Source organism: Tympanuchus pallidicinctus, unplaced genomic scaffold, assembly GCF_026119805.1.
Source record: "Tympanuchus pallidicinctus isolate F22 unplaced genomic scaffold, pur_lepc_1.0 scaffold3, whole genome shotgun sequence".
NCBI lineage: Eukaryota > Metazoa > Chordata > Aves > Galliformes > Phasianidae > Tympanuchus > Tympanuchus pallidicinctus.
The window spans coordinates 35,087,810-35,101,956 of record NW_026294747.1 but is presented as its reverse complement, the minus strand read 5'-3'; the positions used below and the strand labels follow the sequence as shown (position 1 = coordinate 35,101,956).

The 14,147-nt window shown below is 40.8% G+C and overlaps 1 protein-coding gene across 1 annotated transcript; it reads left to right on the top strand.

The window, feature by feature from the left end:
• Positions 1 to 3,397: 3,397 nt before the first annotated feature.
• SPTSSA (serine palmitoyltransferase small subunit A) lies at positions 3,398 to 8,034 on the top strand. The gene is made up of 2 exons (XM_052693257.1): positions 3,398 to 3,910; positions 6,785 to 8,034. Exons 1-2 carry the CDS (start codon positions 3,436 to 3,438, stop codon positions 6,886 to 6,888), a joined length of 579 nt encoding a protein of 192 aa, XP_052549217.1. The 5' UTR covers positions 3,398 to 3,435; the 3' UTR covers positions 6,889 to 8,034.
• The last annotated feature ends 6,113 nt before the right edge of the window (positions 8,035 to 14,147 follow it).

The window sequence follows — 14,147 nt, the reverse complement described above, 5'->3', positions numbered from 1 at the left end:
TCTCTCTAGCTGCATTAATCATTTCTATGGAACTGTTAAACTTGGTGGTTCCCCATGAAGATTTTGGGCTCCTTTATGCTGGCATTTTTTGTTGATTTGCACAAACATAGTTAAGATAAAGAAAGAATTGTCATTGTGTTTGGATTTGTGGCTCATTCATATCTCAAAAATGTAATTTTTTTATACAGACAGATTGGACGATTAAGTTGTATCAACTTTGCTGGTGTGGGTGATTCTAACATGTGTCATTTAAATCAACATTTAATGCTTAGAAAATGCTGTAGGCCAGAGTCTGCTGGTTTGCTCACCAAAATTTGAGGATTGACATTGTGAGGAAGATAAATGACCAGAGTCTTAGATGTATCTGGGATTAATGTGAAGGAATCTGTGAAAGTGATATAGCAAGCCAAGGTGGAGCAGAATGTAAAAAGGAACTGAAGGAAAAGAATCAGTAAGCTGTTTTAGGGTTTTGTCATTGCCTGAATAACAATTATGCAGAGGCCACAACTTGGACATGCTGGAAGCAAATTCCTTTTCTAGTCAAGTATCACAGTGCAGTGGACAACTTTCTGCAATGCAGATTGGTGTGATCTGTGCCTCTTCTGGCACTTTTTCAGAGCTTTCTAAACACTCCTAAACCATCCTAAGCATCCTAAACTGTTGCATACTTATTTATTAATTGCTTTTTTGGATATTGGCTATCTTCATGTGTGTTTTTTTGTTTTTTGTTTTGTTTGTTTTTAAAGGAAATTTAGGATTTATTTAACTTTTACTGAGGGAATTTAGTACAAATATCAATATTCACCTTTTTCTTTACAGTTTTCAAGGAAATAACTTGTTATTGATGATGGGGAAAATACGAGCCATCAAAATTTTTGTCTTACATGTGTGCATTCTTGTAGAATTTGCATTAATGCAGTCTGATTATACTTTCCAGAAAAAAGAAAGTAAATCCTACTTTGAAAGCTATATAGGTTCACTGTTAGAAAGTTACAACTTTTTTTTTTTTTTTTCTTTTTTTTTTTTTTCTGGTAATTTCAGAAACGTAGCTGTGCTAGCATTAGGACAGATTTGAGCTTGAAAGAAGAGTAAATACTGTAATTGGTCTTTATTGTATCCAGAAGAATGCTGACTTCCCTAGTGATATGGTGAACACGAATATCCTGAAATTACTGCTTGTTTCTCAGGAAGCAGCTTGGAATACCATGTGCATTTTTACCTTAATGTCTTGACTTCCTATTTTTGCATCAGCAGAAACTTCTTGATGAAGCACTGAACTATTGAGGTAGCTGCTGAACACTTCGTTAGTCAGGTTGGTGTATCTTTCTCTGCACGTCAAACCTGCAACTGAAACTGAGCTTTGTTTTGAAACATGGGATCTGCTTAAGATGAGATCTCTATATCATTTTCACTACCTGTGGCATGTTGTCGGAAATTATGCCATCTAAAGTGGGACAGACTATTATTACATGCTTTAAGACTGGAGTCATGTATGGAAAATTTTGAATGTGAGAACTATTCCTTAGTAACACTGTGAGGGAGCAGATGTAATAGAGACTGCACTCTGTGCTGTAGGGCATAGTGGCCTCAATGCAAACTGTCTTCACAGTCCAGGTAATGCATGAAAACTATGGAGCATAAGGGTAAGATCTTTGCACTAAGCTGCTGAAAACAGGAGAATGTGAGAATGTTGTTCAGGGAATAAAAGTCAGTGCAGGTGGTAGCAGGAAGAGCAGTAGTCAATGGCAATTCCTAAGCAGGATTAGGATGGAACAACTGGTGGAGGATGGGACACTACACAGAGGAATAGTATCCATTTTTTTCAAGGGACTAATAAACAACAGTTTCCTTCTGAGTATGCACCAAAGTGAAAAGGTGTAAAGGGCCTGGACAAACAGCTGGTGGATGTGGCAGGAAATTGTGAAGCTGGCATGCTTCTCAGCATTTCCTTCTTTCTTATCTCATGTTCTTGCTGCTGCTTTTTGCTTACTTGAATTGCAGCCCCTCTTCTTGTGGAGCGTGGGAGCAAGTGAGACTGGGACATGTTTGCTCTATATTGATACTGCTCTTGCAGCTGTGAAAGGGAGTAGTCCTTTAGTTGTGCTAAAAGCTCCATGTGTCCTTGGATTTTGTGTTTATTTAGAAAGGCAGCTTTCATCATGGCTGCAGCTCTTTCAGGCAGTGTCAACAACACAAGACTCCTTCAGTATCAGTTACAACAAGAAACATCTGTCTTAGGTAGGGGCAACAGCTCCTGTAGCCAGTTATGTGGGGGTATTAATTGTATGAATATGCTCATTTCTTCTGGTGCTGAAATAAATTGGTCCAGATAAATTATGTCTGAATGTATTCTGACTGGATTAAATCCCATATCAGATCTTTCCGCATAAATTACTACAGAATTTGGTTGTCTCTGCCAGCTATTTTCTTTTGCGCAGTTATCTCCTGGAGCTGCGATTTGCAGCTCTGTAAGTAAGTAATGTGAGTACCCTCCTGTGACTATGTTTCCTTGCTTTCCATTGCAATAACAGCACTGGTTACATTAGGTGTGAGGCAGCTGCAAGACTAGAATTGCACTAGAACTGACATCACCTAAAGCTGTTTTACTGAGCAGGATTATGGCAGAGGGTTGACAGTTTCTCATCTGTGGTGCGCACCTGGCATGTGTGTGAGGCTTCTCCTGGTGGCCTGGCTCCAGCGCACAGGGGTTGGTTTTACGTGGTTGGCTTAATTGGGATGCTTGATTTCCCCATATGTTGCTTTTCATTGGGTTTGTGTTCTAACTATTGCATTTGAGACCCAGTTGTCCATGTAAGCTGCCGATGGCTGTTATAACTGTGTGGTCCCAGGCCAAACTGTTGGCCTTTGATAAGGAAAAAGTCAAAATAACAGCTGCAAGTTTCTAACACTAAAGTGTCTGGCCCTAAACACCTCTCAGAAGTGCAAAGTTAGCAACTCTCATGAAAAGAAGTTGATCTTTTGCCCTTCACTGTTTCTGTGAGGTCGATCTAGTCAGTCCAAGTCGACAGGTTGTAAGTTCTCCTTTATCCGAGCAGTGGTTTTGAGTGGGCTTTGCCCTCTGAATACTAACAGTGTTGAAGCAATCTGCAGAACCCTCTAACACACTTCTGGTGGATCATATTGAGTGCCATCTTCAGGTGCTCCCTAACATCCAGGATGTCCATTTAAATAAAACAGGATGAGAGAAAATTGTGTGCAGCGGTCTTCCAGATATGACTCAGATCTGCTCACATGGTGACGGGCAGTCGTGTGATGTGATGTGATCTAATCAGGAATAGCCTCGTACATACAGCTGATTTATTCTGTAGGGGAAAATCAGTGCGTTCTGCTACGGGGACTGTGAGAGGGGCTGGGTTTTGTAATGTGTTTGACGCGAGCTTCTCCTGGGATCTGCACAGACTGTTTTGTACAAGAATGCGGGCAGCCTCACGGCCCCTGTATCCCACTCCAGCACTGACTCGCAGTGAGGGCGGAAGGGAGAGAGTACGGCTCCCTTACGCTCCCTCCGCCCTGCTGTCAGGGGACGTGCGCGGAAGCCTCGGCGCTGACTGTCCGCATCCCCCTTCGCCCGCTCCAGAACGCCGCCGACTGGCGCCCCACCCGCCTCGCAGCGCCTCCATTTCGGGAGGCCGCAGCCCAGGGCCGGGCCTCGCGCGGCGGGGCCAGTCGGCGGAGACGGCGGGGGAGGGCGGGTCCCGGGCAGCCACCGCCCCCGTCTCCGATCGGCCTGGGCCCGGCGCAGGCGGCTCGAGGCTGGCGGCCGGCGGGGAGAGCGCGGTGCGCGCCATGGCGCTGGGCTCGGCCTGGAAGCAGATGTCGTGGCTGTACTACCAGTACCTGCTGGTCACCGCGCTCTACATGTTGGAACCTTGGGAGCGCACCGTCTTCAGTATCCTTCTGCCGGCGGCGCGTGGCGTGCTGGACGGGGAGCTCTGGGACCGGGTGGGCTGTGAACGCTGTCCTGGGGCTGTAACCGAGGCCGGCTGGGGCGGCGGGGCCCTGGGAGTGGTGCGCGGGGAGATGGCGGTGCTGCAGCCGGCGCGGGCGTAGCGCGGCCGGAGTCAGGGAAGAGCCCTAGTGCCGGCGTGTGCTTCTGTCGCAGGCATCTGGTCGCTCCGACTGGCTCTGCCCGGGGCCGAGTTTATATCCTGACATGCTTTCTCCTGCGCTTTTTAATTATTATTTATTATTATTATTTTTCTCCCGTAGAATTGCGATAGTTTTTTCCCCCCGACTCTTCAACTGGAGCCCCACTGTTTTTGCTCAGCACAATTCTTTTGTGAATTTTATTTTGTTGTCTAGTAGAAATTAAACGTGTGTGCTTCAAAACCTGGAGAGCTTTGGTTTGGGCTGCACTTTGTCACACGGTTTGTTTAGAAGAGCATTTAATCCTTCAGCTGGTAAATTTGTTTGGCTCTTCTGGAGTGGAAGAACTGGATAGATTCTAATGTGGAGCCTTTTGTATGCAAATTGTTTAAAGGTGAGCTTGGTCAAGCAGCTCTGTCAGACTGGCATTGCGGTCTTCTAGGGGCTGTTATTTATCACAAGTGATATTCTTTGAAAGCATGGCTGTTTTGATCTCGAGTTAAAATGATGTCTCATGAATGACCCTGAGCCAGCTCCAGTTAATGCTGAGAGGTACGGAGATAAACTAACAAAAACATTGAAGCTGCTTTCAACCATCAAGAAGGGTTTAAGAGTGAAAAGCTGCTTTTCCTGGTCAGTTGTAAAGGAACTAGTTTCATTATATAAGAGTGGTTTCCCAGGTTACAGCTGGTTACAGGTTGCAGAGAGTTTTCTTGTGTACACTTGGTAAAAGTGGAGTCATTATTACTTTTTGTCTTTCTAATACTTACAGATGCACTGTGCATAGTTATAGAGGCAGTGGTTTTTAGTTTCAAAATACCATGTTTCTAACTAGAATACCCTCACCTGTTTGTACTGTGTATCACTGAAAACATTTCATTTTTGCTTTCCTTACAATTAGGCTAGTTATAAATATATATATTGTTTTCTTTTTGTGTTAACCAGACAGCTTCTTAACTTGGGTGAGCCATTTAACTAATTGACAGTTTACTTACTTTATAAAGTGCTTGTTTTGCAGTGAAGTGATTGTTGCTCCACTTAAAATAATGCCCTGAGTGTCCCATGTATTGTTTGCAACATCAGATTGGCTACACTGTGCCTGTCCTCAGAGGGATTGCTGTCACTGCTGGTGGGCCAGGTCTGCCAGGCACTGTGCAAGGACCACATGGGCAGAGGGCCTTGGAGCTGGCAGTGCAGAGACCTGCTGGGTGCATTTCCAGCCTCTTGTGTTCCAGAAGTGCTGGGTGCACTGATATTGGAATGTAGATCTATGGGTTGACCTTCATTTTAGTGTCTTGCATTGTGCAATCTTCTGGGACTAAAAATACACCCAGAAGCTGGTATGCTCTAATAAGTACCACATATACCTCTGCTCTGTCTCGGGGAAGTCAGTCACAGAGCCTTTGTTGCACACATGCTGTGGTAACTTCATTTCTCAAAGTTACGGAGCATGCACAGCTCCTCTGATTTCACCTGTGGAAACTGAGTACTGTTACCTGCGTTATCATGCTTGTTGATCTTCAGAGCTTTATATAGTGTTTCTGAATCTCTGTGAGTTACTGTTGAGAGTAAAACTTTTGAATTTCTGATGTCTTAAACTTTGAATGGCCTAATCCTTGAATAGTCTGATGCTGTAGTTTCTGCAGATAAAGCCTTGAGAATCCTGGAGTGTGACAAAGGTCTAGTTGTATGTTTACACTGTAAGCTGACTTCTTTGAGTTTCTGGTTTCCATTTGGAAAGTTCAGCTAAATGAAGGGATCATCTTAAGATTGCTTAGCAGATGGCTTCATGTGAGGTTTGTTTTGCAGCTCTGCCATAGTAAAATACCAGTGAGCATCTATTTATTTACATAAATTTACTCCAAATCATGCTGATCCTGTGAGGTGTTGTGACTGAAATGTCTGGAAAGGTATGTGTAACAATGTCACCCACATTTTTTTCATTACCCTTGCAGCCTTTTTTCCTTAAGTACTGTCAACACTTTTTAAATGGAGGTCCTTGTCTATGAGAAGAGGTCTGAGCTGATAGAGCAGCAAACCAAATAATGTAGTAACTTAAAGCCTAGGGAACACTGGTTTCCTGGCTTTATGGTTGCAGTACAGTTTTCATGCCAGATGTTTTGTGAACAATAAGTTGAATTTATTATGTCATTCTGTTCCGATAAGTTGATATCAGCATTTGATGCTGTCGTCTTAATAGTGAGTAGGCTGTGCACAAGTAACAGCTCTTCCTCAGTACAGGTATTCATGTAATGCTTTTGTTTTTGCCTTTTTTTTTTTCCAGTGGTTGACTGTTCTGCCTGACTGATTGTGCTGGCTTCTGCAGGTATTGCTTAATACCTTGCAGGATGTATGCATAATTCATATATCCTCAGTGCCCGTTTTCAATTCCTCCTTCTCCCTTCCCATGCTTCAGTCTGTACTGTTGTGTCTATGATAAGGCAGTGGATATCTTGCAAAGCGTCCTGCTGTAATTCAGCTTATCACCTCTACCTGCGTTCTGTTTTCTAATGTTCTGTTGCTTCTTCCTACAGCTGTAACTGTTGAATACAGTTAGTACTTAGGATTTACAAATATAATGTTATAAGCTAGATAACAGAAAAATGGTAATGCTGTGCTTATATGACTTCTGATGTACTTTTGGTTTTAAATGCTTTCTTCCTTAACCGTAGTTCAGATTCAATGCTAGTTTCCATTGTTGGAATGGCACTGTACACGGGTTATGTGTTCATGCCTCAGCACATCATGGCAATATTGCACTACTTTGAAATTGTGCAGTGATGAAGAATGTATGTTGAAGAAGTAATCATGCTCTGAAATCTGGTCGACAAAGAAGATTGAACCTCTTAGTTTTAACAAGACTTCTACCGATGTTCAAAAAGGAAAGACACGATGATTCTGAAGACTAAGAAATGAGATATGTAGAGCAGGGGCACGAGATGTCCCCTATGTTGTGTTAATTCCTTTTGATTTTACAAGATATGCCCTTGTATAGTAGTTTTGTCTACCTTAACATTGTGATTGTACTTTGATATCAGTATTTTCTTAACTTTGTGACAGTTTCGATATTGCACTGTGAAAGCTTTTCTTAATTGTAATTTTGAGTAAATCTTAATTGCCTTCTATTTTTAATCAGAAAATCATCTAATTAAATGGGGCTTAAAGCTTTTGCTATTGTATGGTATGTATTTGCCTGGGTATTTCTATCAATGCATTTTTGTAAGAAAATACATCTAGATTCATATTAGAGACATGGATATATTCGTCTAACACTACTTACACAAATTAGTTTGTACGACTGAACTCAGGTGTACTGTTTTCTTGTCCAAACTTTGTTCAACAGTATATTTGTGCATATCACCTGAATTTGGAATTAGCAATTATTTCAAGTTTCTGTGCTCTGTATGTTGGAGGAGATAGAGAGAAAGCACTGTAACAATGAAGGCTGCATTCTTTATGTTTGAAGAAGTGCTGTGGTTATGGTCTTTTCATAGTGGGAACAAAAGCACTTTGCTGACATAGGCCCACATAAAGCTTTGGGATAGTACTTTAAATCAACACTTTTTCTAACAACTGATCAAATTGTACTTTTACATAATGCTTTGTTATGTTCCATTGGTGATGGTTTTCTGGTAATTTTCACACAGCAGTGTAACAGCCTATGTTTTAAAGGGGTTTTCTATCGCTGCTAGCGTTCCAAATGTGTTCTCTCTACAAATGACCAAAATGTAGGGTTATAAATGGACTCGAGTTAAAACTACAGCAATAAGTAGCTGAAATCTTGACTGAAGTCCTGTCTTTTTTATTTAGTTTGTTTTTTTTTTTAATAGGGATTTTTTTTTCAGTTTTGTATACTGAAATGTAAGATGGTGACAACCTAACTTTCTTAAGTGTGTTTTTTTTTTTTAAATAAAACTTTAAAGCAGAGCTTTGCTGCAAAACTTTCTTTGAGCAGTTAGTGTGTTTCTGAATGTTGCTTACTTTTCTCAGACCTATAAAAAAATGAGAACTAGTATGTGACCAAAGAATTGTGATTTAGTGGCCCAGTAATAACATGTACTGTTACATTTTTTGTGCGACTTCTTTTATAACGAGGAATTTAGTTACACAACTAAACAGTTCTATAAATACACTGTCTTTTAGGTTTATATGGCTTTCTCAGATGCACACAGATGGAGCAAAAAAGCCTTTTTTTCATTTAAGTACTTTATGCATCTCTAATGGAAACTCTATCATCATGTTGGAGCTATAAACAGTGGGCCTTCTTAGGTGAACCATAGCTTTACTGCCATTGGTAGAGGTCTCTCACTAAATTAGTGCCTTGCTTAGGGTGGAATTTCTTGTGAAAATTTCTTAAACTTTTAATTGCCATTTCACTTATCCCATGTCTGCATGAGAGGCCCAAGCAGTGGTGTTACTGATTTGGTAAAGCTGGAGACAACAGGTGTGTAATCCTGTCTTTCCTTATTTGAAGTTGGAAGAGCAAACAGGCAATTTTATTTTTAAAGTGCATCCACATGTGTGCATAGGTATTTAAAAAAATAAAAATGGAGATAATGAGTAGTTAACATTCTCTTTTTGAAGTAGTGTATTGTAAATTCGTGCTGCCCATGGGTTAAATTGGTACTGTGATGTTTCTTTGTGAACTACCATTGTATTTGAGGCAAATTACTGCTGAGAGAGGGTTTTAGTTGTTTGGCGTGGCTGGCGAGGGGGACAGGGAGGGATTACAGTAACAACAACAAGAAAAAGCTGTGCTGTAGCATTATGAATGCTAAAAATGATTTTTAATTGTAAAAGGATTTATATAAAAAAAAACCTTTTGATGTACTGACTTTTATTAGCTGTCTGGTTTTTTATTTATTTATTTATTTATTTATTTATTTATTGAAACAGGGCAACCATAACCTTTAAACACTTGCATTATGTTAGTGTGGGCTTGATTGATATCATCCTTGGATTCAATTTGCTAATTTGAGGAATCTGTTTTAGCAGTATTTTTCAAATTATAAATCAGTAATTTCTTAGGAGCTTTGGACTGTTCTTTTTGGCTCTAGATGCTTTGTTAAAGATGAAATTATTTCATTAACAAAATACTGTATGTTTCTAGAGGTTTTTCAGGGTGATTTTTGTAAAGCTGATCTAATGAAGAGGTGGATTAAGTACAATAATTATGAAGCAAAATGAGTGTCTTTTTTTTTTTTTTTAAAGTAAGGATATTGGTAGAAATTTAATTCATCATTAAATTTGAATAATAAATGAATCCTAAGGCTATTAAGTTGTTTCCCCTGAAACTACAGCAGTCTGCTTCAATGTCATATTAACTGGGGAATCAATTCCTTCATGTACATACTTTGAGCTTTTTCTTTGCAAGCTGAGGCACCTTATATTCCATTTGGAGGAAGCAGGTCAATTATACTTTTGTTTAAAAAAGAATGTTGTTAACCAAGTCATCCGTATTTTATATACAGATAGAAAAAATAATTGTGAGAAGTATCTAAGGGCTGCGTGTGGAAATCTGAGCCCTTGAAGTAGCTTTATGTTAGTCTTTTAACAACAATAGCTCCTGGGATTTAGCTGGAGTAGCTCAAAATGTGTTAACTCTTAAAGTGCAGCTGATAACATCAGCTCTTGTCAGACAGCCCCTACCAGAGGCTGGCGTCCTGCCTACTGTGGTATATGCTGTGCCTGGGGCTCAGCTGCTCTCCTGCTGGTCTGCTCCAGAGTTGGCTGCACACCCCCATAGCTGGTGCAGTGTCTGAAAGCTGCAGGGATTTTCATTATAAACTCCTATGGTAAGAACTGCTGTAGCTGTAAGAGGAAACTTAGACACGAAATCTAGCTGTTCAGGGACATGTGTTGTGATTGCATGTGTATGTGTATGCATGTCCCTGATCAGTCAGCTTTATAAAAACATACCCTCCTGGTGGATGATTTCTTCCTTCAGTTTCTTCCTCAAAGATACTTTTGTGAGGTGGGATCGGGCTGAGACTGGCAAGTCTCAGTTGTAATGTCTCTGGTGGCTCTGATAATTTTTCTTTGGGATTATTGTGTAGCACATAATAAGTTGTAGGTATTATTTTGTTGTTGTTGTTGTTTTTAACTACTTTGTGAAGGAAGACTCAAGAATCCTAAAGCAATACTTTCTCACTGAAATTTAGCAAAAAAAAACAAAAAACAAAAAACAAACATTTGTTTGTGCATTCATTTAAACATTAAAAAGAAACCAGTGTGAAAGGACTGTCGTCCTTTAGTCCTATAGTCCTTAGAATCACAGAATATCTTGTGTTGGAAAGGGCCCACAGGGATCACCGAGTCCAACTCCTGGTTCCATACAGCACCACCCAAACCCGATATCTGAGAGCGGTGTCCAAATGCTCCTTGATCTCCAGCAGGTTGGGGATTGTGTCCACTGCCCTGGGCAGCCTGTTCCATGTGTTCCTTCCTCTGGTGAAGGACCTTTCCCTAACTTCCAGCCTCACCCTCCCCTGGCACAGCTCCATGCCGTTCCCTTAAGCCCTGTTGCTGTCACAGAGAGCGGAGCTCAGTGCTGCCCTCCACTCCCTATGAGGAGCTGCAGCTGCCATGAGACCTCCCTTCAGCAACTCTGCTCTGGGCTGAACATAGCACAGGACCTCAGGTGCTCCTGATGTGTCTTCTACTGTAGACCTTCCACTATCTTCATAGCCCTCCTTTGGATGGTCAAGTAGTTTTAAATCCTTCATACACTGACACCCAAACCTGCAAGCAGTGCTCGAGGTGAGGCTGCACCATACAAGCAGAGCAGGACAACCCCTTCCATCACCCAGTGGCTGTGCTGGCCCTGTTTCACCTGGGGGTACAGCTGATTTTGGGCTGCCTGGGCATGCTGTTGGCTCAGATTCAGCTTGCTGTCAGCCAGAGCCACCTGATCGCTTTCCTCGTGGGTGCTCTCTAATGTGCCCCAGATTGTACAAAGATCTGGAGTTGCCTCATGCCAGGTGTAGAATCCACCTGGATGAATATAAGTTGAATCTTAATTGTATAATGGGTGGGCATAGGATTACTGTAGATTAGTGCAACTAGTCTGATAGGATGTGCTGTGCTGTTTCTCTTGGGTGCAGTAAAGAAGCACGTGTTATAAATGCTGAACAAGGGATACCTGCTACTGACTAGCAAAAAAAGATTGTATTGAGATTAACAAGCACAGCATGAAGAGATTTGATCCTGTGGTACTACTGGACTGTGAGCAAAGTTCTGAGGAGAAAGAAGTCATCCTTTAAAACACCGAAAAAGCATGTTCTGGGGTTGGGACACCAATAAAGTTTTTTTTTTATTGTCAGAAATTCCTTCTCATCAGATAATTTGCCCATGTTTTCTACAGCTGCTGCTGTGGGACAACAATTTCTTCCAGTCTTGCCCATCCTAGCACCAGGGTTGTTTTTTCTTTTTCTTCTTTTTTTTTTTTTTTTTTTTTTGATTGTTTGCTTTAAAGATAGAAGCATAAAACTTTATATGTCATTTGCATTGTTTCTCTATTCAGTCTGCTGTGGTCAGACTTAAACAGAAGTATTAACTGAGCACAACTGCTGTCTCACTTTCATCAGGATGATTTAAGGGGAAAATCTAACATCGTAGTCCTGATCTGAATCAAGCTTCCTTTCCATGTAATGGGGAGAAATGAAATTCTAGATGTGAAATGCCCTCTCTGGAGTTTCTGCAGAAGCTCTTCTGTTTTTCTTAACAAATTCAATATATGAAATTTAGTATCATTACAAGATTTTTCCACCCATCTAAACTGTCATAGTGTAATTGAAGACTGAGGAATGATGACCATCCACACTCCCTGAGAGATTCAAGCCCTGATTCAATTTCTGAAGTGTCATTAAAGTCAAGCTTTTTCTTCACAGTATTTTTGCAATGACAGTAGGTGTATTTCAAATGTTACAAGTACTTACAGTAAAGCAGAATGGGTAATTACATTATACAATAGCTTATCACTAAATCCTACGTAAGATGCTGTGAGGCAATCTTGGCTGAAACTCAAGCTGTCCTGAGGTGGTGTTGCTGGTGAAACCCTTAGCAGTGCTTTGTGAATTCTGTCAGCCTATAGACTGTAGAGATCTGTGCTTGTTCACAGGGGGAGTACTTGTATTTAAAACAAACAAGGTATTTAGACCTTATAATGGGAAAACCATATTTTTGAAAGAGGCCTTACGAATATCAGGGACTCTGTTCTATATGTGCAGCAGCTCTTTACGTTCTGTTGTTGCTCATTTAGTACTATGTGACTCCAAATACCTGTAGGTCTTAGGGATTTTGATGTCTGTTAATGGCTTTTATTGTAAAGACATTCTACTTTCCTTTGCAGGGGGGATCCTCTGTTAATTACATTCCTTATTCTGGAGGAATTTTTAAATGTGTTACGGTGATTCTAATCTAAACTTGGCTCATTATGTGAAATCCAAGGGAAGGTGCATAGCGTGGAACTAATATAAAAGGAAAGAGGCTGAAAATGAAAATTTCATTTGCCCTTGGACAAGCATAAGGAGTGGATTGGATGAAAATTATTTTTAAAGGCTTTTGGTTTCTGTGAAACTTCAACTATTGCAGAATGGGTGTTTCTAGTATTTTGACAAATGTTAGAATTATTTCCCTCAGCATAAAGCATAACCTTGTTTTCAGATGGCTGTGTTGAAATTTTACATAATCCATTGCTGAAACTAAAGTTAAACCCCAAAATTTACCAAATGAAAATGTGAATTTTTCATATAAATATGACAGTTACTGAATTAGGAACTTTAAGCTGCAGAAGCGTTGGTTTAAGGTGGCATTTTGGAGTGAAAGCCCAGTGTATTGCACTCTACTGTATTTAATCGTAATTATCAGATATTTTCCAAACAAGGGATTGAATTAGTGGATGGCTGTATGAAAATCTTTCTTGGTCATTAATCTTGTCTATCTTAGACCACAGAAGAAGGGGCCATACTTTGATGGTCTGTTGAATTCCTGGTATCTACTCAAACAGAATGGTGGTCGCCACTGAAAGATGAATGTGTACACTCAGAAGGGAGACAATTTCTGTGGAAATGAGGTTTTCCAGGTCAGAATGTGGCTGTAGGGTATGCCTGCCATGTGATTTTACCTTGTGCTGAGATTCAGAAGTACCCTGCAGGAGAATTTGTGCAGCACTGCATTTCCTTGGAAAGAAAATTGTATAAAGTCATCTCTATGCTGAAAAGAAGGGAAGTGTGTGAGAGAAATCCTGATCAAGCTAAAGCACACAGATATGATGTCTCTCCTCTCTGCACTGTGCAGCATTGCCTATAAGCGTCCATATGGCATATTGGTTTTCAGTACTGCTTCTGCTAAATGTGATGTGCACGTGTGTTCACAGTCATTCAGTTTTTTATCTTTGGGAAATCATAAGGTGTGCTCAGATGTATGGGTTGGCATAGTTCAAGGGTTTCATTCCTTATTCTTTTGGCTGGAAACTGTGATCTGGAGAGCAAATGCTATGCCTGTTGTTGGTCTGTAAGTTGATTGATGATGGCAGTATTTCTTTTAAAGCCAACATCTATGCCTCCCATTGTTATATCAGTTTGTGAATGTCTTTACCTGCTGCAAGAAGCAGTTCAGTTGGGAAAACCTCTTTTGTCTGATATTTTAGCAACATCTGAACTCTTCATTCAGCTACTGATAAACCCTTTGAATTGTGCGTGAGATTGTTTAATACTGCTGTGTGCTTTCTCAGGTAATTTCAGGCTTATATTAGGACAGCAGACCTCAGATGGACATATTGCAAGACTTATTAAGGTCACAGGCCTACTTTTGCATGGGAAGAAAGCATATAAGGAGGCTATACAAGTGACCCAGAAAGTGCCTAGCCTTGATGATGTAACAGAAGCCAGCCACATATAAAGGTATGTGTTTGTCCCTGCTAGCAAACAGAAAAGAGCTGGTGGCAACTGGGGTTGCAGATGATGGCAGGGGCTTGAGAGCTCACAGATAAATCAATAATAGATCCAGAAGAAAGGTGAGAGAGAAAGTAGCAAAATAAC

Coding starts and splice junctions, on each gene's coding strand:
- SPTSSA (XM_052693257.1), top strand. CDS start 3,436: ATGCGGGCAGCCTCACGGCCCCTGTATCCCACTCCAGCACTGACTCGC. Junction 3,911..6,784: donor TTGGGAGCGCACCGTCTTCA/GTATCCTTCTGC, acceptor ACCGTAGTTCAG/ATTCAATGCTAGTTTCCATT.